The sequence below is a fragment of the Cynocephalus volans genome, chromosome 5 (assembly GCF_027409185.1).
Source record: "Cynocephalus volans isolate mCynVol1 chromosome 5, mCynVol1.pri, whole genome shotgun sequence".
NCBI lineage: Eukaryota > Metazoa > Chordata > Mammalia > Dermoptera > Cynocephalidae > Cynocephalus > Cynocephalus volans.
The window spans coordinates 130,560,345-130,586,616 of record NC_084464.1 but is presented as its reverse complement, the minus strand read 5'-3'; the positions used below and the strand labels follow the sequence as shown (position 1 = coordinate 130,586,616).

The window sequence follows — 26,272 nt, the reverse complement described above, 5'->3', positions numbered from 1 at the left end:
TGTGTGGGATCTATTCAAACATGTTTTGGGGATGTTCATGGTGAGTTTGCCCATCTTTAGAAAAGTAAATTTTTAATGCTATTTTCCATTATAAAATAAAACAGGTTAATTTATAAAAGCTTAGAAAATACCTACAAGTAAAAAGGAGAAAAAGAACATAAATTACAAACTTACTTTCTATGTATACTTACTCTTAACATTGTGTTAAATTTCTCCCTACTTTTTTTTTTTTTAATTTGCTACCAATTCTTTACACGTTATAGTTCTTTAGAAAACCGTCAAACAATCTTTTGGGGGGACAAATGCGCAAATATACAAAAACTGCCGGAGGCCAAATAAACCAAATTTCAAATATGATTTGTAAAGGAAATTTGGTCAGTTAGAATTACTGGATTCAAATAAAAAGCTTTAGAACAGCCTCCTCAAATGGGTAACCTTGTTTGGTGCCATTATTGATTCAAGTTTGGATTGCAAAGAATATGTAAGCACAAGAGACTTTTATTCTAACAAGATACAAGAGGTCGTTTTGTTTTAACTTTCTCTTCAGGCGCTTCCCTAGTTTTTACCAAGACTATCCACAAATGATAAGGAGATAATCACAGTACAGTCAAGTATGGATCGTGTTTGTGCTGGGTAGGGGGAAAGACTTAAAACTCAACCGTTATTATTTAACTCTTGCCTTTTTTCAGCCAATGAAGGCAGGACAACGTCACAGGCTTACTGGAAAAGGCTGTGATTTTATGCAGCAGAGATTAGTGGAGATCCCCAGGATGCCTGGCACAGTTTACAGAGTCCTTTCCTCTCATAAAACATGAACATTTGTACAAAGATATCGATAAACCCTCAGCCTATTAGATCTTTAATTTGGAGCTTGGGAAGATATTTGCCATAACTCTTCAAAGTTGTTGCTTTGAGAATCTAGACTTGTTTAATCTTGGAGATAAAATATAAGAATAATCTCAGGGTCTTGGGCATATATTTAGAGTCAGGTTTCTTGTCTGTTTCAATGATTTTGTCACCCGGGAGATCAGTTTTAGCAGGACACTAGAAAGTGTGAGTCTGGTTATAACAATTACTAGTATCTTTCTTTTGCATTGCAGAGAATAGTTTACAAATTCCTTTCATTTTAAATTAAAATCCTCCCAACAATTTTCAAGGTTGATAAGATAATACTCCATTTGCCAGTTTATGGAGAAGGAAACAGACTGATCGAGAGGTTAAAATCCTGCTCGAGGTTTTATAACTCTTAAACTGTAAAGGTAGGACTACAATGCTATTATCCTGACTTTGAATTTCGTAGTACGTCCTTTAAATCTTGCTTTCTTTTATATCATAAACAAAGCATAGGTATTCTCTGTCAATACATGTAAATACAGCTTGCGCAAGACTAAAATTCCTATCTTCAAGCAGCTGCAAGTTAACCTAGAAAATCCCTAAATGATGACAAGTAGACATCTCTGTTTCCCTATAATAATGTGGAGGCCCTGTAATGTGACACATTACAGAGTGTAATGGAGAAGGAAGGAGTAAACTGTGATAGGAAGAAGTGTCGATATGATACAACAGGACAGCTCCTTCCTCAGTTTTAGGGGGCAGGACTGAACTGATCTGTACTGGTCAAAGGAAATTCCATGCAATAGAAGGACTTAGTATGAATTCTTCATTCCACTTTTGAAACCTGTTGCATTAAATAGAATTGAAGAGGAATAAGTGTGAGGCCTTTAAAAAGTTGGCATCTGGGACTGACTTAGTGTCTTGTTTATCCATTAAGCAATCACTGGCTTGCTAGTTAATAAATTATTTCTGCACAATAGGAAATAAAGTGATTTTTTTTTTTTGCTTTGAAAATTGTTTGCCTGCCTAGAATTATTGATTTCTGAATCATATGAATATAACAATCATTTGTTGTGTTTTATAGAAAGGTAATTTTTATGGAAAGTGGTATCATTATAAAAGGACCTTGATGGTATATCACATATATTTGTCACTTTAAAGTTTGGTGGATCAATCCCTTGAAACTACTATAGTCTTAAAGATCTATATCAAAGACAAGAGGCAAAAGGTTGACCCTTCACATGTTCAGACCTTTTAGAGATTTGTGGTCCTGACTTATAAATAGCTAGTTTTTTATACATGTTCAGGGAAACCACTCTGTGTATAACCAGTGGATTTAGAAGAGTGTCTCCATCCACATCTGTCATTTATGAGGCTTTCTTTCATCCATGGTTATTGGTTATATTTCCCAGATGACAATCTGAGCATACCATTTGATTACAAAGACATAAAGGAACTCATTTCCAAGTTAGATAGTGCTTGGTACCAAAGAAACATTATAGTTCAGTAAACACTTACATTTTTTTTTCATTTCCAAAACCTCAGAACTGAATTTTTTCATTAGTTTGTAATATTTTTTAAAATGAGATTTGCAATCCAATTAAAGACCCACGTACATTGGTTACATTTTAACTTTTCTTTATTGTATTTTACCTTCTAAAATGCTAAGTACAAAATAAGAAACAGAAATTACATGTTGTTATTCTCTATAAATTTAAGGATTCCTAAGAGATGCCATATATTAAAAGTTCTTACTCAAATGTGAGTATTGTTGAGATGGAATGTTTAAAAAATTCTTACCCAAATTTCTTCCCAGACTAAGATTTCATGGTCTTGTTCCTAGTTGTATTTCAGAATTGTTAGTTGCTCTAGTCCAAATAATTATATTCTTCTTTTCATTTGCAGTTATTTTAGTCTCAACAGAAGTCACCTACTTTGTTTGTGGATTGCTTTTCGTTCTGGTTGTGGAAGAATGGGTTTGGGATTACGCTATCTCAGTAACTATTCTTCATGTTGCTATCACTTCAACTGGTAAGCAAAATAAAATGACAAAAACAAAGAAAATCTGTATTAAATCTGAGGTTGTACCTAAGTCACTTCCTAAGAACAAAACTGTGTTGTATGCATGTTCTCCTATGATGGCTGGATTATAAAAACTGATGATGAGAGTTTTTCACCCCTCCTCTCCCTCCTCCTCCCCCACCAAGTTCTTGTACCCTTCTTCTCGGAGAGGTTTTGACAACTCCATTTCTGATTCAGAACTGTACTGAAGGTGTTTCCTGTACTCTTTTCACATTTGTCATGTCATCAACTTGTACAGAGTTTGCCTCTCTAAAGAATATTTTTCCTCCAAAATCCTTCTCTTAGGCAGAAACTGACCAAAGACTGGGAACTGCTGGGAACTAAGGAAACTAGTACTTGCAGACCTGCAACCTTCCAACAGTAGTTTTTTAACAAGCATATTGGTTCTTAGGCTAAGGGGTTTTTATTTTTATCTGTGATCTTTGGAGTCAGAAGAAGATGGATTCAAATTTCAGTCCTACCTTTTACTAGGTGCGTGGTCTTGGACAAACATCTCTCCCATCAGTTCCCTCCTCTACAAGATGGGCGAGATCTAGTGAAATTTCAATGAGTCAATGGGAAGTTGTCTGACAGAGCTTAGCATATAATAATTACTCAGTAAATGAAAGTGTCATTCATTCATCTATCCATTCAAAATTTAGTCTTCCCCTGTAACTTTTTCCCCTTACTATCCTTCATTATTTTTGAGCATACTAGTGAAAGTATGCGTGATAATCAGCCACAAGTTATAATTCAAAGTTGTTTATTATTTATTATCAACTTAAATCATTCTTGTGTTTTCAGTGCCCTGATCTATTGATAGTATAATCTGTCTCCAACTTAAAAATACACAATTTCCAAATGAATGACTACTTCCCAGCTTCACTGCTGTTAGAGAATGCCAGTATATTGATCCCTGAGCATCGATTTCCTCAGACACACAGCCTCTCTCAGTAACTCGGACAATCACTACCCCAGTCCCACTGCCCATCTCAAATTCTCTATTTTACTTTAGGACTTAAGTTTTCCTGCAAGACAGCTGCAGGATATTTGTAAAAAACTCTTGGGGGCAAAAAGTCCTGAGGATTGAAATGAGCTAAAGGTTCTGGACACAGAAAAGTTATGTTAATTGTCTAGCACATGACACATAGAAATTGCTTAAAAAATGAGTGCTGAATAGAATTGAGTTCAGAGTGAAATGTTCAGAATTCCAGAGGGAGTCAAGCATTGAGGATTCAGGATAGTCTTAGGACCGTCACTGCTACGTATCACTTCAAATTAACTCTTTGAGCTGACTTGAGAGCCTGACAATTCATAACATCATTTCTAGGAGAGGAGTTCCAAATATTTGACTTAAAAAAATGCCTTTTTAGACCATGACTTAAGTACAACTTTGGGGCTACCTGGTTTCATGAATGTGGATAAAATTTCTCTTTGTTATGTGGATATGATGTGACCAAATAGAAATGTCTCTTCATAAGTAAAAAAATAATGCATGTTTTCAAAGTGAACAACACCTTTTTTTTCTCTATTACAGTTATGTTGGAATTCCCTTTGACGTCACATTGGTGGGCTGCTTTAGGTATATTGGAATTACTCCAGTTTAGATTCTCTAAGGCATAAAACAGTGTTAAGTAGAAAAACTTTTGGAAATGGATTTTATTGTCTTAGACATAGATTTTATTATATTATAATATATTTCTAAGATAATAATAATGATGATGTTGTCAAGACAAGTTTTACTGAAGATGGACTCCACTGGTTGTCTCTTCTGGTCCAAATAGACTCTCAGGACAGTCCCAATTTAATACACATGAGAGACGCTGCTATCTTAACATGTACTTGGGACGAAAAGTAGATTGGTAAATAGACATATAAGAAATATACTTCTCTGTACCAGCCAGCCACCAAGTTAAAAAAATATATACATATATCTTTGCACTTTTTGTATAAAATTTGAATTTATGAAGGAATGACATACATTTTATTTTATATATTGAGCAATAATGGAGGAGCTGGAAGTGAGTTAAAACTAAAAAACTATATTGTGGCAAATTTTTTATTAAGCCATAGATTTCCTTAGCTTTCCTTCAAGTCTGACCTGTACCAGTTTTTTCTCCATTTCTTCCCCTGTCATTTTTCCCTCATGGCAGGAAGTAAGGACTGAGCTACCATGAGTAGGGAGACTAAAGCAGATCTAACTTTCTTTAAAAAGTGTTTTAGGGACCTAATTGCACTTTGACCGGAACTCACATGTAGACTCTGATCATATGTACACAGGTGCATCAAATGTTCCACTGTACAAGTGAGTCAACGGGGTAGAGCCAGAAATAGTATGAAGTACAGGTATAAGAATGTCATTCCCTTTTTCCCCTCCTCGTACATTTCCTCATCTATTCACAGAGCTTCTTGCTTAACTCAGACCTTCACATGTCATCGTAGGACTATCTTCACTTATTCTTATGTCCCAAGACACAGCCAACTCTAACTTCTTATTGGGCATAACTTATCTAAATAAACCCTCTTCCAACATATATGGATTCTGAAAAGGTTTAATTTTTAGTAGGGCAAAAAGACTGAAACCTGATATATACATCACAGGAGAAAACCGTCATCTACAGGATGATTGAAGAGAAATAGTCAAGACTCAAGATATCCACATATAAAGACAAAATTATCATGAAGAAAATGGGAACAATAACAAAAACTTGTGTATTGAAACTAGTGAAATGTCAAAAGAGCTCATGGGTAAGGAAAAAGGAACACAAGAATATGTGCAAATAACTTAGCCTTTGCTCCTTTTCCCCTCCTATTAACCAAAGGGCATAGAAGTGTAGTTTACAGCAGAATTTCTCAAACTTTAGTGTGAAATGCAAATCACTTGAGGATTTTGCTAAACCATAGTCAGTCCAGGTAGGGCCCAGGTAATGCTGGCACTGCTGGTTCATGGACCACACTTTGAATATCAATGGCATAGAGAATATTCTGAGCCTTTTTTATTCTCTTATACAACCCCTAACTTGAAACAAAGTCAATAAATTTTATGCCTTTACAGTGTTTTCAAGTTCTTATATCCGAGCTCTTCTTCAAGGTGTCTGACTTTAATCTCCCTGTTGTTTTCTAATACCATCATTTCATAGAAGTAAAGGAGCCTTCTCCATTTAGTTCATTCTCAATTTTAAATACTCCCATCTAAATGTTATGTTTTCCATAAAATTCTATTTTATAAAATAGAAAAATCAAGATGCAAAACACCAAACATGCAGGAAATGAGATTGTTATAATATCACTTTATTTTCTTCTTTAATCACACTATGTAATAATAATTAGAAAGTTAGGAAGGAAAAGCAACATCACAATATTAACATTCATTTGTGCTAATAAACTGCCACATAAAGCAAAGCTGGATGCTTCTAAACAGATTTCAATATTTGTTAAGTATGGATACTATTTTCTCTTAAATCTGTTGCATCTAACTTTCAAATATAAAGATCATATAATATTTTTTAAAATATTGTTCTTCTTAATTTGGCAATAATCTTATCTAATTTCATCAATCTGTTCTGACAACAGCAAGCAAACCCAAACATGTTTTGTTATTGTCACTCAATTTTAATGACCTACACAGTATTAACAGTACTTGGCATTTATTGATGGCTTCACATGAGCCAGGGACACTGCATTTATCTCATTAATCTCTGTTACGATCCTGGGAGCTAAGTATTATATTCCAGTTTTGCAAATGTAGAAACTGAAAGTTATGGAATTGGATAATTTAGTAGAGTTTCCACTGCCAGGAAGGTGAGTCCTCTAGCTAGCCTTTCCTTCCAACAGAGATTGCCACCCCAGAGACACTCCTACGTAGAAATCCTGAAGCTTCCACTGCAGAGGTAGGATGGTGCTGGCTCTGTGGTGTGTAAGTTCTCTCAGAGAATATACAGAGAGGAAAGAGCAGAGCTTGCAGAAATTTATGGAAATGGCTACCATTTAGGCAATGGCAAGAGTAAAAGGAAACGGAAAAGAAGACAGACTGATCAATTAGAATCACAGACTCTGATAGGACTTCCCTGAGGCTTTCTAGTTCTGTGACTGTGTCTTTCAAATCAAACAGAAGCAAACATGTTAAGACATGACTTCAGAAAAAACATACAGACAAATGTTAAAAGCATTTGTTCCTAAACTCAATTGGAAAAGAGCAAAATGCTGCTTAGCCTTTTGAAAAAAAAAATTATAGAGTGGCTTAATTTTCATTTTAAAGTATTCAAACAAAATTTTTAAGAGCTAAAATGTTCATAGTAAAATATTCAGCCCTATGCACAGTGCCTGGCACGTAGTAGAATGTCAATAAATATTTGTTTTGTAACTATGGCGAGAATTAAACAAGATGAAATTAAGTAGCAGCGATTTTCCTGGCATGTAATGAGTATATTTGGGTTCCTGACAGAGAACATGCTCCAGTGGACTTCCAAGGGAGGCTGTTTGATCTTTACCCTGAAAAGGTTCAAAAAGTAAACAGACAATTACCTGTTTTAGATCATTTATGTGTATGTGTATATGTGTGTGTATAAGTGTGTATTACATATAATATATACATATATGTATATTTTATAAGATTCAGACAACATAAATATATACATATTTATATACAAAGTGGAGGCATACAGATATTTTTATGTGGACTAGGTAATCAGAACAGAAGACTGCTCAAGCACCTTATCATTCTGAAATTACTGAGAATAAAACACTGGACATATTTTTGTGACATTCTCTTTTCTTCATAAATGGCATGATTGTTTTTATGGTAGTGCAAGAAACAGTGAAACTATTTCAATTGTTTTTTTCTGCTTACAAATTGAAATGAATTTATCAATCCTATATCTAGTAAGAAAATTAACCAAGTGTAAGTGGATTTTTCTAAAGCTTTTTCTTTGGCTTAAGCCAGATATTGAGCGAAGCGTTGAGTCAAGTTATCTGTTAGTAGCACCAGTATTATTTATACCACCTATCAGCGCACTTCACCAGAGTTTATTTCTTTCCACTTACCTTGCATATCTGTAAGTCTTAAATGTGTACTTTTCTCCAGTATTGTTTAGTATAAACAGAAAGCACATGTAGAAAGTACTGATGTTTTATTTTGCATAGCCTTTCAAAGGTATATATTTGTAATAAATTGGAAAAAAGGTACTGAAAAAAATAACTGTAAGTGGAAACAAGTTTCTCTCTCTGAAAAACAAGAATTTATCTCTTTTAGATTTTATTTACAATACCACAAAATTTACTGTGCCTTAGCCAGTTCTGTCACATAGCAAATGCCACCTTGATGCCAAGGAGAGGAATTTGCTAAAATAGTAGGTAACTATCTTAATTTCAATAACCAGGGTTTGGTGACTCAGGGGACAGTTGCCACATGACATCTGAGGTAACTTTCTTCGTTTTCCTTTGAGTGAAAAAGATATAAAAGAACAGTGGCTGAACATTTTAGTTCTGTCTCATGGTCTCACACTGACACGTGTCTTTGTGTGAGAGAGTTGTGCAATCCTGCCAGGGTTCTTACTGCAGGGAATTTTACCTTTCATGGGACTTATGCCATTACTGCCACATGAGGAGCAGCAGATTTATGAAACTCTGTAAGGTCGGATCAATATTTTAAAACAAACAACAATCACTGGGCCAATAAAATCAGAACTAAAAGCATTTTTATAAAACCAAACAGAGCCCTGTTAAAGAAAATAAATAAATAAAATAAAATAAGATAAACCAAATAGCCCAGGTATGTGGAATGCTAGTTTTTAAAAATTTTTTCTATACTTAAAAATATTTTCCAAGTAAGTGAATATGTTTTCCTTTCATAATTAGAGGGAAAACACCTTATAAAAAATATTTTTAAACAGAAACAATACAAACAAATGGCAGGTTGAAGAAAAAGGATTGAGAATTGTGAATTCCTTGGCATGTGCTTTGACTTGAATGCCTTGGAATGTCTGAGTTTTAAGAGCTCCTTAGTGTTAATTTGACAGAACCCTGCACCTATTCCCTGAGGGAAGTTTTAAATGTTAACAATTTACCAGCCTCAGAATACACACCTACCCTCTCTTGGCTGAATCTATATACTATTCTATTTTAAATGCTATGTAAGTTTCAAGAACATTATTATAGTCATGACAATTGTTATTATTCGTAATCTCACCAATGAATTATTCATTATTGGTAGTTAACCAAAACTTCGCTTTCATTTACTTGCAGGATCCGGCTTAATTTCAATGATATGTGGAGGCCAGACGTTAGCATACTGTTTGTTCAAAGACAACTTTATCTATCCGGATCTGGATGATTTTTAACAGAACAGCTGGGTTAATTTGCTTCAGAATTTCTAGACTATTGCATGCATCATGTCAGAGCTAAATTTTATTATTTATTCATAATTATATTCAAGGTTAAATTTACTTGGTACACTTTATAAAAAGAAAAAGAGAAGTTAATGAAAAGCAGAACAACCCTAGTTAAGAATTCATGAGCAAAATTTTGCAAACTCACGAAATACAGTGTTTCCCAAACTGTGTCCCATGGAATGCTGGTTCTGAAGAATGTTAATATTGCTGTGCAAGGAAAGACAGTTTCATGTTTAAGTATATTTGTGGAGTCCTTATATATTTCAGGACTTCTCAGAATCTTTAACACAGTGTTGTGGACAAGGCATCTCTAAGCTGTTGAATATGTTATACACTGTTTCTCAAATATATTCTACCAGGGTCACACTTTAGAGAATGCTGATATATCTGTGGAAAGTATAACGTAGAAGAGAGCAGACTAAAAACTGCTGCAAATCCCTGCAACGAGAATTAATTTCTATTATTGTGCCCCAGTATTTGTTCTATGGTAGAGTATTTCTTATGAAATTACAGTCTTTTTGTTGTTGTTTTTACCATCAGTGTCTATTTCTTTCTTTAGATTGTGGTCTTCTAACAGTGCTTTACACAATTTAATGTGCATTGGATTTACCTGGGGATCTTGTTACAATGCAGATTTTGGTTCAGAAGGGCAGAGGTGGAGCCTGTGATTCTGTGTTTCTAACAATTGCCAGGAAATGCTAGAGGTACGACAAAACTCAATCCTGCTCTATGAAAAATGCAGATACTGAGCAAATCATAAATACACTGGTGAGGAAGTGTGCCCCTATAAAACTCATACCCATGGAAGAAATTTACAGAAACATTAAAACTGCCTAAATAAATTTGTTAATTAAAAAAGATTTGGTTGATTAAGTACTTTTTAATATAATGAAAATTAAGTTTCACTAGTACAATAGAATAACAATCTCTCCAGACCCTGAAGACCTTAATGTCTTGTCATTCTGTAGTGTAGTTAATGAGCATGTTTACTTCTAGGATTAGAAATCCATCTGCTCAGGTAATTACTATTGTGCTAATCTTCCTTTTTATTTTTTTCTCCTGATCACAAGAATAATCTGTGGTTTTCCTCTTTTACTTATTAAAATGATTGACATTATCTCCTTGATAATACTGCTTGAAACACAAAAATTAAAAATATACAATTAGAGTGCATATTTTAGCACAAAAAGAATTGTGTATTAAACTTGAGTAAATACTCACTTTAGTTTTTATTGCCTTAAATTATATATAAAACTTTCTCAAAGGCCAAGAGTTATGCTCATTTAATTTACTTCTCTAGTGTTCCACATAGAATCATAAGGCGTAGAATCCTACCCAGTATCTTGATGCACATTTTTCAAGACTGGTATTTTTTATATTTAAAAAAAAAAACTTTTATGTTATGCATAACCTTTTCATAAATATGCTTTAAAGTTATTATATCATTGTGTTGTTTTATCATATAAATCCAATTATATACTCCTTTGGTAACATTTTACTTAAAAGAATTACGTCCCACATAAATGAGTAGTATTTTTACATTTGCAGACAATGATCCCAAAATTTATATAAGAACTATTTTCACATTTGCAATGAAAAGATGAGACTCGTATCTAACATTTTGGGGGTTTTGTTCAACCAATTGACCTTAGTAGCTGAATCGGTAAGTTCTAGAACTGTTTAGTATTACCAAAACTGTAGTGATTATCCTATAAAAGTGAGAGCATGTGTACTATGAGAAGCAAATTTTGTTTATGACAAACATCCTAAGGAAAAACAGAAGTACTTCCTAAAGTTGTTGCTCTATATGCTTCAGAAATGACTTTCTAGGTAAATAAATGCATGATAAAAGCATCCATAAATATGGCTGGGTAAAAACTGTCAGAAAAGGAAGGAAATACAATTTGGTTCATATGAAGATAATGTAATTCTTCTATAGGAAGTTTCTACTATAGAAGAAGTCTTCATAAAATATGTAAAATTTTGGAAATATTGCATATTTTTAATAGAGACAATGAAATTATAGTTTTTCTATTTATTATTTCTTACTTAGCTGTTTCATTAAAGTTTTCTTTATTCTATGAATGTTCCTGGTAGTTCAGTAACAAGAGACCCCAATACATGCTATAAAACAGAGTTAATTACCACCTAACTTTCTCCTGGTGAAGAATGTTTGTCACCCCCATCCCCACATACCCAATAATTCATTATTTATTTATTTATTTTTAAATTTTATTTTGTCGATATACAATGTGGTTGATTATTGTGGCCCATACCGAAAACTCCCTCCCTCCTCCCTCTCCCCCATCCCACCCAACAATGTCCTTTCTGTTTGCTTGTCGTATCAACTTCAAAGAATTGTAATTGTTGTGTTTTCTTCCCCCTTCCCCCCCCGGTTTTTGTGTGTGTGTGTGTGTGTGTGTGTGTGTGTGTGTGTGTGTGTGTGTGAATTTATATATTAATTTTTAGCTCCCACCAATAAGTGAGAACATGTGGTATTTCTCTTTCTGTGCCTGACTCGTTTCACTTAATATAATTCTCTCAAGGTCCATCCATGTTGTTGCAAATGGCAGTATTTCATTCGTTTTTATAGCTGAGTAGTATTCCATTGTGTAGATGTACCACATTTTCCGTATCCACTCATCTGATGATGGGCATTTGGGCTGGTTCCAACTCTTGGCTATTGTAAAGAGTGCTGCGATGAACATTGGGGAACAGGTATACCTTCGACTTGATGATTTCCATTCCTCTGGGTATATTCCCAACAGTGGGATAGCTGGGTCATATGGTAGATCTATCTGCAATTGTTTGAGGAACCTCCATACCATTTTCCATAGAGGCTGCACCATTTTGCAGTCCCACCAACAATGTATGAGAGTTCCTTTTTCTCCGCAGCCTCGCCAGCATTTATCGTTCAGAGTCTTTTGGATTTTAGCCATCCTAACTGGGGTGAGATGGTATCTCAATGTGGTTTTGATTTGCATTTCCCGGATGCTGAGTGATGTTGAGCATTTTTTCATATGTCTGTTGGCCATTTGTATATCTTCCTTAGAGAAATGCCTACTTAGCTCTTTTGCCCATTTTTAAATTGGGTTGCTTGTTTTCTTCTTGTAAAGTTGTTTGAGTTCCTTGTATATTCTGGATATTAATCCTTTGTCAGATGTATATTTTGCAAATATTTTCTCCCACTCTGTTGGTTGTCTTTTAACTCTTTTAATTGTTTCTTTTGCTGTGCAGAAGCTCTTTAGTTTGATATAATCCCATTTGTTTATTTTTCCTTTGGTTGCCTGTGCTTTTGGGGTCATATTCATGAAGTCTGTGTCCAGTCCCACTTCCTGAAGTGTTTCTCCTATGTTTTCTTTAAGAAGTTTTATTGTTTCAGGGTGTATATTTAATTCTATAATCCATTTTGTGCCCACATACCCAATACAAACAGGAAGGAACTAAAAATATTATTCCAACTAATTTTTTTAAATGACATCTTCACGAAGTATTAGTTTTTAATCTAGCCAGTATTTTAAAAGCTGATATAATATTCAGTTCTTTAAAACTGGGCTCATATCTCTTTTCTATTCTTGTTTCTTTCTTGTGTATTAACACTTTTGGAGATTACCACAGTAATACATTCTTCATTGTTCAAAAACAGAAAAGTAAAAAAAAAAGTGTGAAAAAGAAAATTAAGATAACTCATAATTCCACAATCCAGAGTCGGCATTTGTGTGTGTGCACGTACATTTTTTTACTATTTGAATTTTACTATAGTTTTAAATTCTTTACTTTTAAATTAACATTATACCCTAAACATTTTACTAAATATAATTTCAACATGTTTTTAATGACTGTACAATTTTTTATAATATGAATATACCTTATTTCATCATATTCTGATTATTGATGCTTAAATTCTTTGTATTTTTTCCCACATTAAATAGATAGACCTTAGATAGATCTTCATTTGCATTCTCAGGATCTCTAGAAGTGGAATTAAGTCATATGGTATGAATCTTTTTTAATTATTGAAAATGTTTTCAAATTGCTTTTCAGAAAGGTTGTACCCATTTATTTTTCCACCAGAAGTTTAAGAGTACCCATTTTACTATACCCTTCTAATATTAAGAATTATCATTTTACACTATTAATATGCACCTGTTACTTATATTTTTACAGTGCATATCATCTCTTAAGTTGTAACAAAATGATTTGTATAACTGAGACCTAAAATTAAGATGGTTGGTAAGCCAATTCTTTTATTTTCATTTAATATTATTTTTGATTTTTCTAAGAAATTCATTTATTTATTTTTGATTATACATATTTATGGGGTACAGAGTTGACTGTCAGCATTTGTGAACAGCATGTGATGATCAAATCAATATTATTAGCATGTTCATCATTACAAATTGTCATTACTCATTGTGTCCTCTTGCCCAACTCCCCACTGCCTTCCCGTTTCCCACCTCCAGTAAGTATAGGTCTATTTTCTTCTGAAAGTTCAACATTTTATTGTGGTGGTCTTCCTTTCTTTCTTTCTTAGCTCTCACTTATGAGTGAGGACATGTGGTGTTTCTATTTCTGTGCCTGACCTATTTCACTTAATATAATTTTCTCCAAGCTCATCCATGTTGCTGCAAATGACAGAATTTTGTTCTTTTTTATGACTGAGTAGTATTCCATTGTGTGTATATATACCACATTTTCCTTATCCAGTCTTCCACGAAGAACATTTAGGTTGGTTCCATATCTTGACTACTGTAAATAGAGCTGCAGTGAACATGCAAGTGCAGGTATCCTTTTGATGTGTTGATTTCCATTCCTTTGGGTATAAACTCAGAATTGTGATTACTGAATCTTATGGTAGTTCTATCTGCAGTTGTTTGAGAAACCTCCATACTGTTTTCCATAATGGCTGTACTAGTTTACTGTCCTACCAACAGTGTAGAAGAGTTTTATTTTCTCCACATCCTTGCCAGCAATTCTAATTTAGTGGAATTTAATTTTATCTTATTTCTAGAACAGCCTTTAACAACAAATATAGATCAAACGCCTACTGTGCACAGAATGCCAATTACCCATCCATCCATTTAACCATTCATTTAACTAGTAAACAGATATTTATTGAGTGCCTACTAAGTGCCAGGCAATTTTCCTAGGTTCTGAGATATCATGCTAGGCACTATGGGAAATATGAAAGCAAAGGACACATCTTATTGTTGTCCTGCCTCCCCACTTTTGGTTTGTTTTGGCATATAACTCCTCAAGGGAGGCAAAAGGAAGACAAAAAGGGAGGTTTGGTTGGAATCCTGCCTCTGCCTCTTATTAACATGTGATTCAGAGAAAGCTTTTTACCCAACCTTACAAATAAATGGTAGTCATTAAATAATGTTTGGAATGTTCAAGTGTAGCATAGGTAAAGCAATGTACCTAGTAGTTATATCTCAAACTAGCTATTGTTGGGTAGATGATAGGGCATAAAAGGAGAAAAGATTTAAGCTATTTGGGGGTGGGAATATGGTTTTGTTCACTGTTATGTAACCAGCTCCTAGAACAGTGTCTGAGAGATATCATACATAAAAGGTGCACAATAAATATTTATTAAATGGGGAGGAAAAAACATTCATTTTCCTTACTTCAAAGCAGTCAGCTATAATCCATCGAATTAGTTGCATGTTGGAAGACTCTGGAGAAGTGTCAAACACTGGAACACCTGGGAAGGGAGTGATCGTTGTACTGATCCAGCCAAAGTCTTTAATGCCGTAAGGAAAAGACACGCACAGATTGTCCTTAGAGAAAGAGGATACCGAGTAGCAAGGGAGTGGGATTTTCACACTGAATGTAATTGAACACATTGTGCATTCCCCATGCTCAAGTTGAGAGCAGACTCAGCAAAAACAACGTTTTCAACTCCCAAAGCATTAGTGAGTCAAGCATATTGTATACAGAGTTTGGGGGGGAATGAAGGGGAGGGTTGAATCGCACTCTCCGTAGTACAGTTCTCCATCCCCTTATTAGGCTCTCTCCCCTTGCTGCTGCTGATTGCCAGGTCTTCCTTCTCTCCATCACCTTCTCTCCACAGAACCTTTAAAAATCCCCTGTATGTTCCAAGCCAATCGGATTCAGACCATAGCTAACTAATACCAGTAATAAAAGCAAAATCGTTATAGATGCCTGAAGAACAACCATCCTTTTTTCTCTAATCATGTCCCTTCAAGCTATCACCCTGTCCCATCCCAAATAACTTTCCTAAATATTCACCTTATCTAAAGACATCTAGTGTCTTTTCAGGGCCAAATTTTGCTGCTGGAATGGAAATGCTGTAGGTATGTTTTAGAGCAGCTCTGTCCAATAGAAGTTTCTGCAATGATGGAAATGTTCTATATCTGTGCTGTGCTATACAGTAGCCACTAGCTACATGTGGCTATTGAGCTCTTAAAATGTGGCTACTGTGATTAAGGAACTGAGTTTTTAATTTAACTTAATTTTAGTTAATTTAAATTGAAACTAGTGGCTACTACATTGGACAATGCAGATCTAGAGGATCTCCTTCTTATTTACAAGGAAAACATGGTGGCATCTGCAGATATTAGAACTCCCAATCAGGCTGAGTTTGAGGCTGAGTTCCTCAGGGCAGAAAGATCCACCCTGGAGAAGAAGCACTAGCAGTAATGCACATAATTCCTTCCATAATCATCACTAGATCTGACTGACCTTCCTCTTCTCTGGGCATCACCTATTTGATTGCCGTGGGAAATCAAAGGATTAAAAAACCCATCAGTTCCACAGTGACAGGAAGACTACAGATGGACCAGCAGAAACTGGACATTGTCTTGGTGTGGGGGGAGAATCTGTTCCGTGGCATGGCCTGGCATGGACACACAAGCACTCCATCAATCTCAATGTGGTTTGGGAAAAGTCATTGTCCACTCCACGTTACATTCTCCAGAGCACCATCGAATAGGCAAGTGGGAATAGGACTGAAGCCCAGTGCAGCTTGCTGGGACTCAGGATGTTCCAAAGGAAAAAGTGCATAGAAAACCCAGATACTGTCATCCAGGCCATGATGCATAAAGGCCACGTGTACACTGTCCAGTAATGCACAATTGTGTTGGTGTCTTGATTTTTTTTCGTATACAAAAATGTAATTTCTACATTGGAACCATGACCAAAACTTGATTTCTTTCTTCCTTTCATGAGTGTCTATGATCAATGTGTCTTAAATGTGAAAATGTGCTGACCATGCTTTAAAAACAAACAGAATAAAATCACAGAAATTTACATTTATAAATTTATAATCTAGATAATCTATTTATAATTTATATATTTATAAATTTATAATTTATAATCTAGTTCCTCTTTCCCTTTCCTTTATAGGACTCCTGGTTGTCCTCTCGAAAACAAACACTGTGTTTACCATCTAAGAGGAGCATTAAATAGTAGTGTATTCTAAGCCATCAGCATCCAGTTGGGTTAATGCAGTCAAGTAAAGAGAATACATGGGAATTGGATGACGTGGTACCTACTATGTTATATGACTATTTTTATGGTCACAATTGATTTCACTGTGAGTGTTATTTTATACCTTGAATGGTAACAGAACCTAAGGATAATTTCTGATTCTCAATAACTCTAAGAATGAATTAGGTTTTAACTGGTCATTCCAGAAGATAATGTCAAATATATTTAATCTTATTCTAATAGCTACCCCCTTTGCTTTCCCCCCAAAATGAGTTATAATCATTTCTTAATTTGCTGCTATTTTATTCTCTGAACATTACAGATTTGTAGTCTTTTATTTGACACTAAAAAATGATAATTAAGATTTATACAGGAGTTATCGAGTTAGACTTGCAGTTTATTTTCTAGTAAATTCAAAGCAGTCAGCAAATCTTCTAATGAGTGCATCAGTGGTAACTGGTTGTGAATTATAAGCATCGTTTTCTAGGAAACTGCTATCAGGAGATGACTTGGATGCTAATAAAAATGAAAGCTGGCATTAGGCAGAAAAATTACTATTTGATGCTTCCTGAAAAACTGAAGTTTTTGTGATAACCACAGTATGGTACAATAAGTTAAGCACTGCACAATTTCAACATGTCATTGTGCAAGTGCATTGGGAACAAGTATTTGTCTATAGACAGGTACAAAGGACCACGGTAGGGACTCTGCCCCTGCTGTTGGTACCCTTACACTGTGGAATTGTATTTATTTGTTTACTGCTTTCCTGTCCTTTTCCTCCATCCTTCTATGGTCTTTGGGCAAGATTATTCCTTTGAAAGTAGTTTAATGCCTGCTTCTGGCCTTGCCAAATGCCAGGAAGCTTTGTGCCTAAGCCAGCAGCAGATCTCAGCCACCCTGGAAGCTTCTACTCACAAAGAAGAGATTGTCACCAGGAGCAGAGATTTAAACAAGTTTCCCTTAGATCAGTCTAGGTTGGCAAAGATCACAGGAAGCTTTGACACAAATCCAGTGCCTCCCATCTCAACAGCCTCACTTTACTAGAATGTGGGGTCATCCTAGATGCTGCTATAGGCAGAGAGCCTCCTGATGGTCTTGACTTGCCTTTCTGCCTCAGTCCCACGGAGGGGATGATCTAACTTCCCTCATTCCATCACCCCAGGCCCATCATTAGGTGGTAGGTATTTGCAATCTCCCTGAGGACCTAAAATGAGTGAAGAGCTTTGCATTTTCCAGGAGCCGCACAACTTGAAGGGAAATAAGGAGTCTACAGAAAATGGTGAGATCCCTGGGAATGGAGTCTCTAAAGGGTGACCCGTTGCCTCTTCTCTCCCTCCCAACATAGAAGAGCCTTCCCAAGGAGCTCTAATGAAAGACCTGGTCTGGCTATGCAATACAGAGAGACAGTCCAAGGAAAACATAAATCCACAAATCAGAGCACAGCATGTACAGAAATATTCCTGCACAACATAGCTCTCCCAAAAATGACAAATCAATTGAGCCAACATCTCTATGGAAGACAGCACATTTAGGATAAGGAAGAATTTCAACCACAGAAATCAAAATAAGGCAGCAATTTAAAAACAAATATATAAATTTTCCATATTTTCCCTTAAATAGAAAAATAGAAATTGTCATCTCTGTGATGAGAACTGTTGGTAATCATACAAAAGCAGCATGTATATATACACTTATACATAATCACATTTAGAAATCATGGAAATGAAAAATTCAATCACTGCTATAAAAAGCTAAGTAGGCAAGATAATTAGTGGTCTAAATGTGGCTGAAGAGAAAGATTAATGACATGAAAAAAGAAGTGAGAAACTCACTCAGAATTCACCACAGCAAAAGAGCTGGAAAATATAGAAGATAAGTTGAGACGTGGAAGATAGATTGAGAAGCCCAACACCCATTTAATCAGAGTCTGGAAGGCTATACCAGTAAGAATGGAGAAGAAAAAAAAAATGTGAATATAATGGTTGGAGGGTTTCCAGAACTGCAGAGGTGGATGTACTTCCAGATTAAAAGGGCTTACCAAATGTCAAGACGGATAAATGAAATCACTGAGACCTGGACAAAGCATACAGAAGTTGAAGAATAATAATGATAAAGATAAAATTCCTAAAAAGTAACCAGAGATAAGAAGTTACCCAGAGTAGGAAAATGAACTTTCCAGAATGCTGGTCAGTGTGAGGTAGACATACTGTCCAGGAATATCTAAGTACTGACTCTGCTTTCTCCCAATTTCTGTGCCCCAACCTCTCCATGACCAGGTAAGGGTTTGCCCTTGCTGATACTGAATTTGGTTCATAAATCTGAAATCCTGGTGTTTACAAATGTTCCCTTAAAAGAAACAAACAGTTTGTTAGTGTATATTTATCTTAAATGGTCTAAAATCCCTAAATATAAAAGGGAAGAGGCATTAAAAGAAATTGATCTTTCCAGATCTGACAAACCTCTGCCTTGAATGAAATATGCTGCTGCTGACCAAGAAAGAGGGAAGACACAAACAATATCAGTAAGAAAACAGTAGACATACTTCAGATGCAGTAGAGGATTTTAGAAATCATATAATTGTAAAATAGACAATTTTTAAGAAAAATAGATATAGAAAGCCTAAGCAAATTAATAACTATTAAACAAACTTAATTTGGCAGTAAAAATCAAAAATACTTTCCCTAAGAGCACATCTGGCCCAGATTGTAAATTGTATCAAATCATTAAATGCCACATAATTTCAATCATGTATAAGCTATCCTAGAAAACAGAAGAAAGAAGAGCTATCCAATTAGTTTTCAAGTTTGGCATAACATTGAATCCAAAACTTAACAAATATAATAAATGTGAGTAAAATAATAGCTCGATTTCATTTATAAAAATATATTTAAAAATCAAAAGCAAAATATTACCAAAGTAATCACAACTGTGCATTTTTAAAAATATTAACTCATCATAAAATTTATCCCAAGAATGCAAGGATAGATCAGCACTTGACAATCTATCAACATAAGTAACCATATATCATATTAAAGAGGAAAACTATGATCTTCTTAATAGAAGTTAGGAAATAAAAGACTCCTCAAAATTCATGTTTTTAGAAAAAAAATCTCAATCTAAGAATTAAGCATCAAAACCATAAAGCAAACAGTATATTGAATGATTACTTTGCAAATAATAATGCCAACAAGAAAGTAAGTATACCTATTACGCCTCACCCATGATTCAATATTCTACTGAGCATCTTAGCCAGTTGAATAAGAAGTAAAATAACAAATAAAAGGTTAATAGTTTATTATGGACAGATGACATGATGGCATGACATGTAAGATAAAAAGAAATAACCATCTAATTAAAATCAATAGGGCTGGCTGGTTAGCTCAGTTGGTTACAGTGCCATCTTGTTACACCAGGTCAAGGGTTTGCATCCCTGTACAGGTCAGCTGCCAAAAATATTAATAAATAATTAGAAACAATAAAAGAATATAGCAAAGTTTGGAAAACAAGATATACATACAAAAATTCGTAGTATCCGTTTGCAGCAGCCAATTAGAAATTTTGCCAAACAAAGATCTTATTTAAAATAGCAATAAAAATCTTAAATTATCAGGAATAAAACTAAACAATTATGAATAGAGAACTTATCAAACTATGTTGAAATACATTAAAAAGTCACTGAATAATTGAATAGGTATCCACAAAGTGGGAGATGCAGTGTTGTAAAGAAGTCAACTTTCTCCAAAATAAATTCTAAAATCAATATTTTGTCAATGAAAAAAATCTACCAAACTGACTCCAAAATTCATGTAAAAAAGCAGAAGTCTAAGAATAGCTCAGATTGGGGATCCAATCAAGATGGCAGAATAGATGGTCCCCAGTGTCACTCTGTCCCACAAATCAACCAATTTACAACTATGAAAATGTAACATCAGCCAAGCTGGGGCCGCTGGAGCTCAGGGGAAGCGGAGGAGAGACCTATGGAGCTCATGAAGGTGGGAGAAACTATGAAGAGAGAAAGAAAAAGCTGCTTTGAGCATTTCGGGCCACAGCTGCTTTGAGGCTCGAGCTGCTGAGCGCATGGAGCAGGAGCTGGCAGAAGCTGCAGCTGTGCCCTTCAGATGGAGTTACTTGGAGGTGGCAGGGGAGAAGAGGGCCTTGGTGGCCCCCAGGACAGCAAGACCACTAACAGGGTTCCCGTGGACCCACGCAGGATCAAGGAGCCAGAACTGAAAAAAGGGAGCCATTAAGAGGCCGGTGAGTCATTGCAAGGGATCAGTGCAGGGCCTGTCCCACAGGAAGTGTTTGGAGCACAGGCGGTGGGGGAGACAGGCCCACCAGGGGAACACTGGGACACAGCAAGGACAGCTGATCTGCCCCCCAATCAGCACAGGACCACTCAGAGGAGACTGGTCAGGAATGCGGAATTGTATGGGGTGCAGTTTGATGAAAAAACTCAGGCCCAGATCAGAGATTCTACAGAACACACATCCACCGGGTCTCTGGAGAGCTGGAAGTACCTATAAGGTCAACCATTAAACTCTGAGCTTCACAAAAAGCCTTCCCTAGGGAAACAGCAGCAAAGTAGCAATTTACCTCAACCACACAGCTCAAGTACTGGTTCCCACAGGAAGTTCCCCCATGTTAGAAGCAAAGGACAAAAAATTAGTTCCAGCCCAGGCACACCACCAGCACCTTGGGGCCTGCCTGGGAACTAGAGGCTTGGATCTGGGGACTGGACCCCACTCCCACTTCCAGGCAAACTGCGCCAGCCTGGGGACCTGAAACATGGAGAAGAGGACTGGACCTCTCTCCCACAACCAGGCACACCACACCAGCACCTTGGGGCCTGCCTGGGGACGCAGGGCATGGAGAAGGGGAACAGACCTCTCTCCCACAACCAGGCACACTGAGCCAGCACTTCAGGGCCCTCCCGGGGACCTGAGGTATGAAGAGGGGGAGTGGACCTCTCTCCCACAATCAGGCACACGGAGCCAGCACGTTGGGGCTCACCCAGGGACCCAGGATATGGAGTTGGGGAATGGACCTCTCTCCCACAACCAGGCACAACATGCGAGCACCTTGGCACCTGCCCGGGGACCTGAGGCAAGGAGAAGGGGAACAGACCTCTCTCCCACAACCAGGCACACTGAGCCAGCACTTCAGGGCCCTCCTGGGGACCTGAGGTATGGAGAGGGGGGGTGGACCTCTCTCCCACAACCAGGCACACCACGTCAGCATGTTGGGCCCCGCCCAGGGACCCAGGGCATGGATAAAGGGACCGGACCACCCTCCCACAACCAGGCACAACATGCCAGCACCTTGGAGCCCACCCAGGGACCCGGGGTATGGAGAAGGGGACTAGACCTCTCTCCCACAACTAGACACACCAAGCCAGTGCCTCGGGGCCCACCCACGGTCCCGGGGCATGGAGAAGGGGACTGGACCCTTCTCCTACAACCAGGCACATAGCACCAGTGCCTTGGGCTCTGCCCAGGGACCAGAGGCCTGGAGAAGGGGACCAAACACACCCCACAACCAGGCATACTGCCAGTGCCAAGGAGCATGCCAAAAACAGCACCCCCACATGAGTGGCCCACCACAGCCACCACAATAACCATGGCTGCTGCAAAAGCGGCTAGACACCACAGCCACCATGCAGATGGTCTGCCAACCACTGGAGTGCATTGACACAAGGAGAGTCACCAGCAGAGACAAAGAAAAGAAGAGGATGTCTCTTTCCACAAAGTCCATTTCAGAGTGACAGAAGAAGCATCTGCTCTATGATAATATTGGGGGACCTGATCACACCTCTCAGCATTGGACAGATCATCTAGGCAATAAGTTAACAGAGTAACCATTATTCTTTCAGAAGGAGAGAAGAAATCTAGGGCAATTAGAAGGGGGAGAAGGAGGCAGTGGAGGAAGGGGAGAGGTTAGACAGGGGGCATAAAGAATAATTACGATTTGTAACAATATGTATGCTAGTAATATTGACTTAATCAACATATCTCAATGTTCAACCCCCAAAATATGTATAATCGATTTTGATTCAATAAATAAAAGAAATTATTAAAAAAAAAGAATAGCTCAGATAATTTTGAAAGGAAGTTCAAGAGAAGGATTTGTTATACCCGATATCAAGACTTAGTATTAAGTAGTAGTAATTAAAAGTGTGATATTGGTTTAAAACAGATCAACGGGGCAGAATAAAGTGTTCACAAACCCAAACATGTTCTAGAACTTAGTGTAAGACAGAGGTAATATTATAAATTGGTAATACATATACTATTCAATCAATAACTTTTTACATGGGAAAAATAAATTAGGCTGCTTTTTACATTATAAAAAAATTCCAAGTGGATTAGAAACTTGAACAAAGACATTATAACTAAAGTTAAAAGACAAGCAATACAGAGTAAAGTTATTTGTAATTTATATGAATACAAAGGTAATTATACAAAGAAACAGTATCCTGAATATGGAAAGTACTGTTACATGTGAGTAAGGAAGTACAAACAGCCCAAAAGAAAAATGAAAAAAGGATATGAACTGAAAATTAAGCAAAAGAAAAAAAAAAAAGAAATACAGAAGGCCAATATACCTGTGAAAAGATATCCAATCACACTAGAAATCAAGGACATTTAATTTAATATGGTTATGAAGTATTACTTTTTACTAAATGAGCTGGCTAAAATAACAACTTGATATAATCAATGTGTATTTTTCATTTTATTAGATGTGTCAAATGCACACTAAAGTTAATATATCAATCAATTTGCACTCCCATCAGCAATCTATGCAAGTGACTGTCTGTACATTGTAGCCAATACTTATTCCTCTCCATTGCTCCATGATGTTTGGGACCAGCACAAGAGGTTGAAACATGCATAATTGAAGTTTTTTAATGATTAGATTTATGAGATTGGAGTAAAGGTATTTGCCAAAATTTTGGTCATGGGTATCTGAGAGGGAATTTAGTAATTGGATGTGGGATTAGAATTATTAGTTTATTAAAATGGACTATCATGAAAGTGTCTTGCAGCATAGGGTTTTAGTAGAAATCAGCTAGAGTACTGAAGCATCTAATGGCATAACACATTATACTGTAGATAATATTTTGGAGACTGGTCAAAGGTAGTGGTTTGAGATTAAGGAATTTCAAGTTGGAAATGTGGATGACAAGACTAAATTTTGTCAAGAATGGGGAGAAAAGAAAATGCTCAAACACTGCTGATAAGAGTTAAATTAACATAACATGGAAAGCATATCTAGTAAGAGTGCCTCTGTGATATCCAATAACTCACCAAGTCAACTTGTATTTGAATACCCCAGAAACTTATGCACAGGGACACTTGTTCAAAAATATACACTGCAGCATTGTTTGTAATAGAGGTAAACTAGAAGCAACATAGATGTCCATTAATATGAGTACAGATTTAAAAAATTTATTTATAGATAAAATACTATGCATCCCTTAAAAGAAATTAACAAGAGGTTAAGTGAGCATGATAGATCTCAAAAATATGTTTGTAAAAAAAATCAAAATATATGCTGATTCTCCTTATGGATATTTTTAACATGCACACAAATACTGATACATTTTATATATGGCTGCATATATGTGTGACAGGAATAATGCAGTGATTCCCATCAGAATCTTGATACTAATTGCCTGGGGGCAGGATGGGAGTGGCTGGGAATGGAACAGCCAAAGAAAGATTAGTTTAAGTATTGGACATGTTGATTTTGAGCTGATAGTAGGATTTTCAAGTGGAAATGTCTATTTGGCAATGGAACATATAAAACTAGGTCTTGGGCTGGCCCGTTAGCTCAGCTGGTTGCAGCACAGCCTTATAACCTCAAGGTCATGGGTTCAGATCCCCCTACTGGCCAGCCGCAAAAAACCGAAACGAAACAAAAGTATAAAAACTAGGTCTCAGACAGCCTGTTCTAAAGAGCATCTCTAACATTGCTTGTGATCCTACAGTTAATGACCGGTCAAACTATTATAATAAAAAGACAATTTTCAAGAGTCAATCATAATTCGATGACTTACTAAGGTTATAAATTCACTGAGGATTCGAGTCTTTAGGAATTTCAGTTCCAAATGTAGCTTTAAAATATTGTGGTACAAATAAGACGAATTATATATCATGCTGCTTAAAATAAACATAGGTGAGATTTATTTTCTGAAGCTCAACCATCATTGCATGATACTTTTGTGCTGTGAGGACAAATGCCCTTTTGACCAATGTACTCACTGAAGCTCAAACACACTTCAGTGTTTGCAGGATGTATTAGTATAGTAAGGAAATTTAATGATGTTTACAGACTTCACTATTTTTCTTACCACTTACAAAATGCAAACTGAATCATATTTGCTAATTATATGAAAGTTTAACTTAACATGTTCATTTATCTTTTTTGTGGCTCTATTCAGAAAGTAAAAAGGATTAGGCAAGTGGTACAAAGTTTTGGCTTTGTAATTTGGACTGGTAATGTGAGTTCACATTAATTAACTGATATTTTTATTAACTGGTATGTTTCCCACAAATGAGTCCTGCTGGTCACAAGGGAAATCATCTCTGAGCAATATGGGACTAGCACATGGTAGGTGCTCAAAAAATATTTGTTGAATTGAGGGAATGAATGAATAAATGATCATTCGTAGAAAGCTCTAGGAAAATAAATTTAAAACCATGTTAACAGTGGTTCATTTGTATAATTTTTCAGCATGAAAAAGTATGTACCAGCAGCATTGTAGATTCTCGATAAGTATGTGAATGGATACACTGTATGTGTTTATATTCTTCACAAAAATTCAATAAATGATTTTTTGCCTGTCTCCTTGCTAGCAGTGAGATAGTAGATATCGTATGTATGATATATCAATCAGATATATCTAGCACTGACTATTAATGTTGCATCAGTTATAACCTTTGCTTGAAAATGACACAAACTGACTTTAAGAATAAAGGTATTTATTGGCTTATGTGCTTTATAAGTATGTTGGCCTCAGAGGAGGCTTAAAATGGTGGCCCAAGATTTGGTTTATTTCTCTCTATTTTCCAATTTTCTCTCTTGTAGGGGCTCCATTCTTGAAAGGTTTCACCTCTTGTGTTTCCTATGTGGGTGCTTTTGTTCTGTGTTGGACCCAGTGAAAAAGGAGCAAGGATGTTTCTTTCCCAGAAGATTCCAGTCTTTTTGGCTTACAGTGGATGCTGAGCCAGTCACTGTGGCCAGAGCAATGGGACGTGCTGGTTAGCTTAAAACAATCTGAGCTCACCCCTGACTGGAGAGTGGGAGGGTGAAAGAGTGTCAGCTTCCCTGGGACCCCATGAGCTACTTGAAGGAAGAAGAATATGTGAATAAAAATTGGGTTTTTCCATGCACCAGCCGACCACTAAAAAGTAAAAAAAAGTTCTGAAAATTAGGTTTTTGTCAATAAAAAGTTTAAGCAGCAAATGCCTGCTTTACCTACCAAAAGAAGGTACAGTTTAATTGTAAAGATAAAAGAAACGTAAGTGAAACAAGGA

At 36.3% G+C, this 26,272-nt stretch overlaps 1 protein-coding gene across 1 annotated transcript in view; it reads left to right on the top strand.

Moving 5' to 3' along the window:
* Positions 1–4,518, top strand: part of TMEM244 (transmembrane protein 244) — a 48,336-nt gene extending 43,818 nt beyond the window's left edge. The window contains exons 4-5 of the mRNA XM_063098360.1: positions 2,740–2,865; positions 4,433–4,518. Of these exons, the coding sequence (XP_062954430.1) occupies positions 2,740–2,865; positions 4,433–4,518 (212 nt within the window). The remainder of the gene's footprint in view (positions 1–2,739; positions 2,866–4,432) is intronic.
* The last annotated feature ends 21,754 nt before the right edge of the window (positions 4,519–26,272 follow it).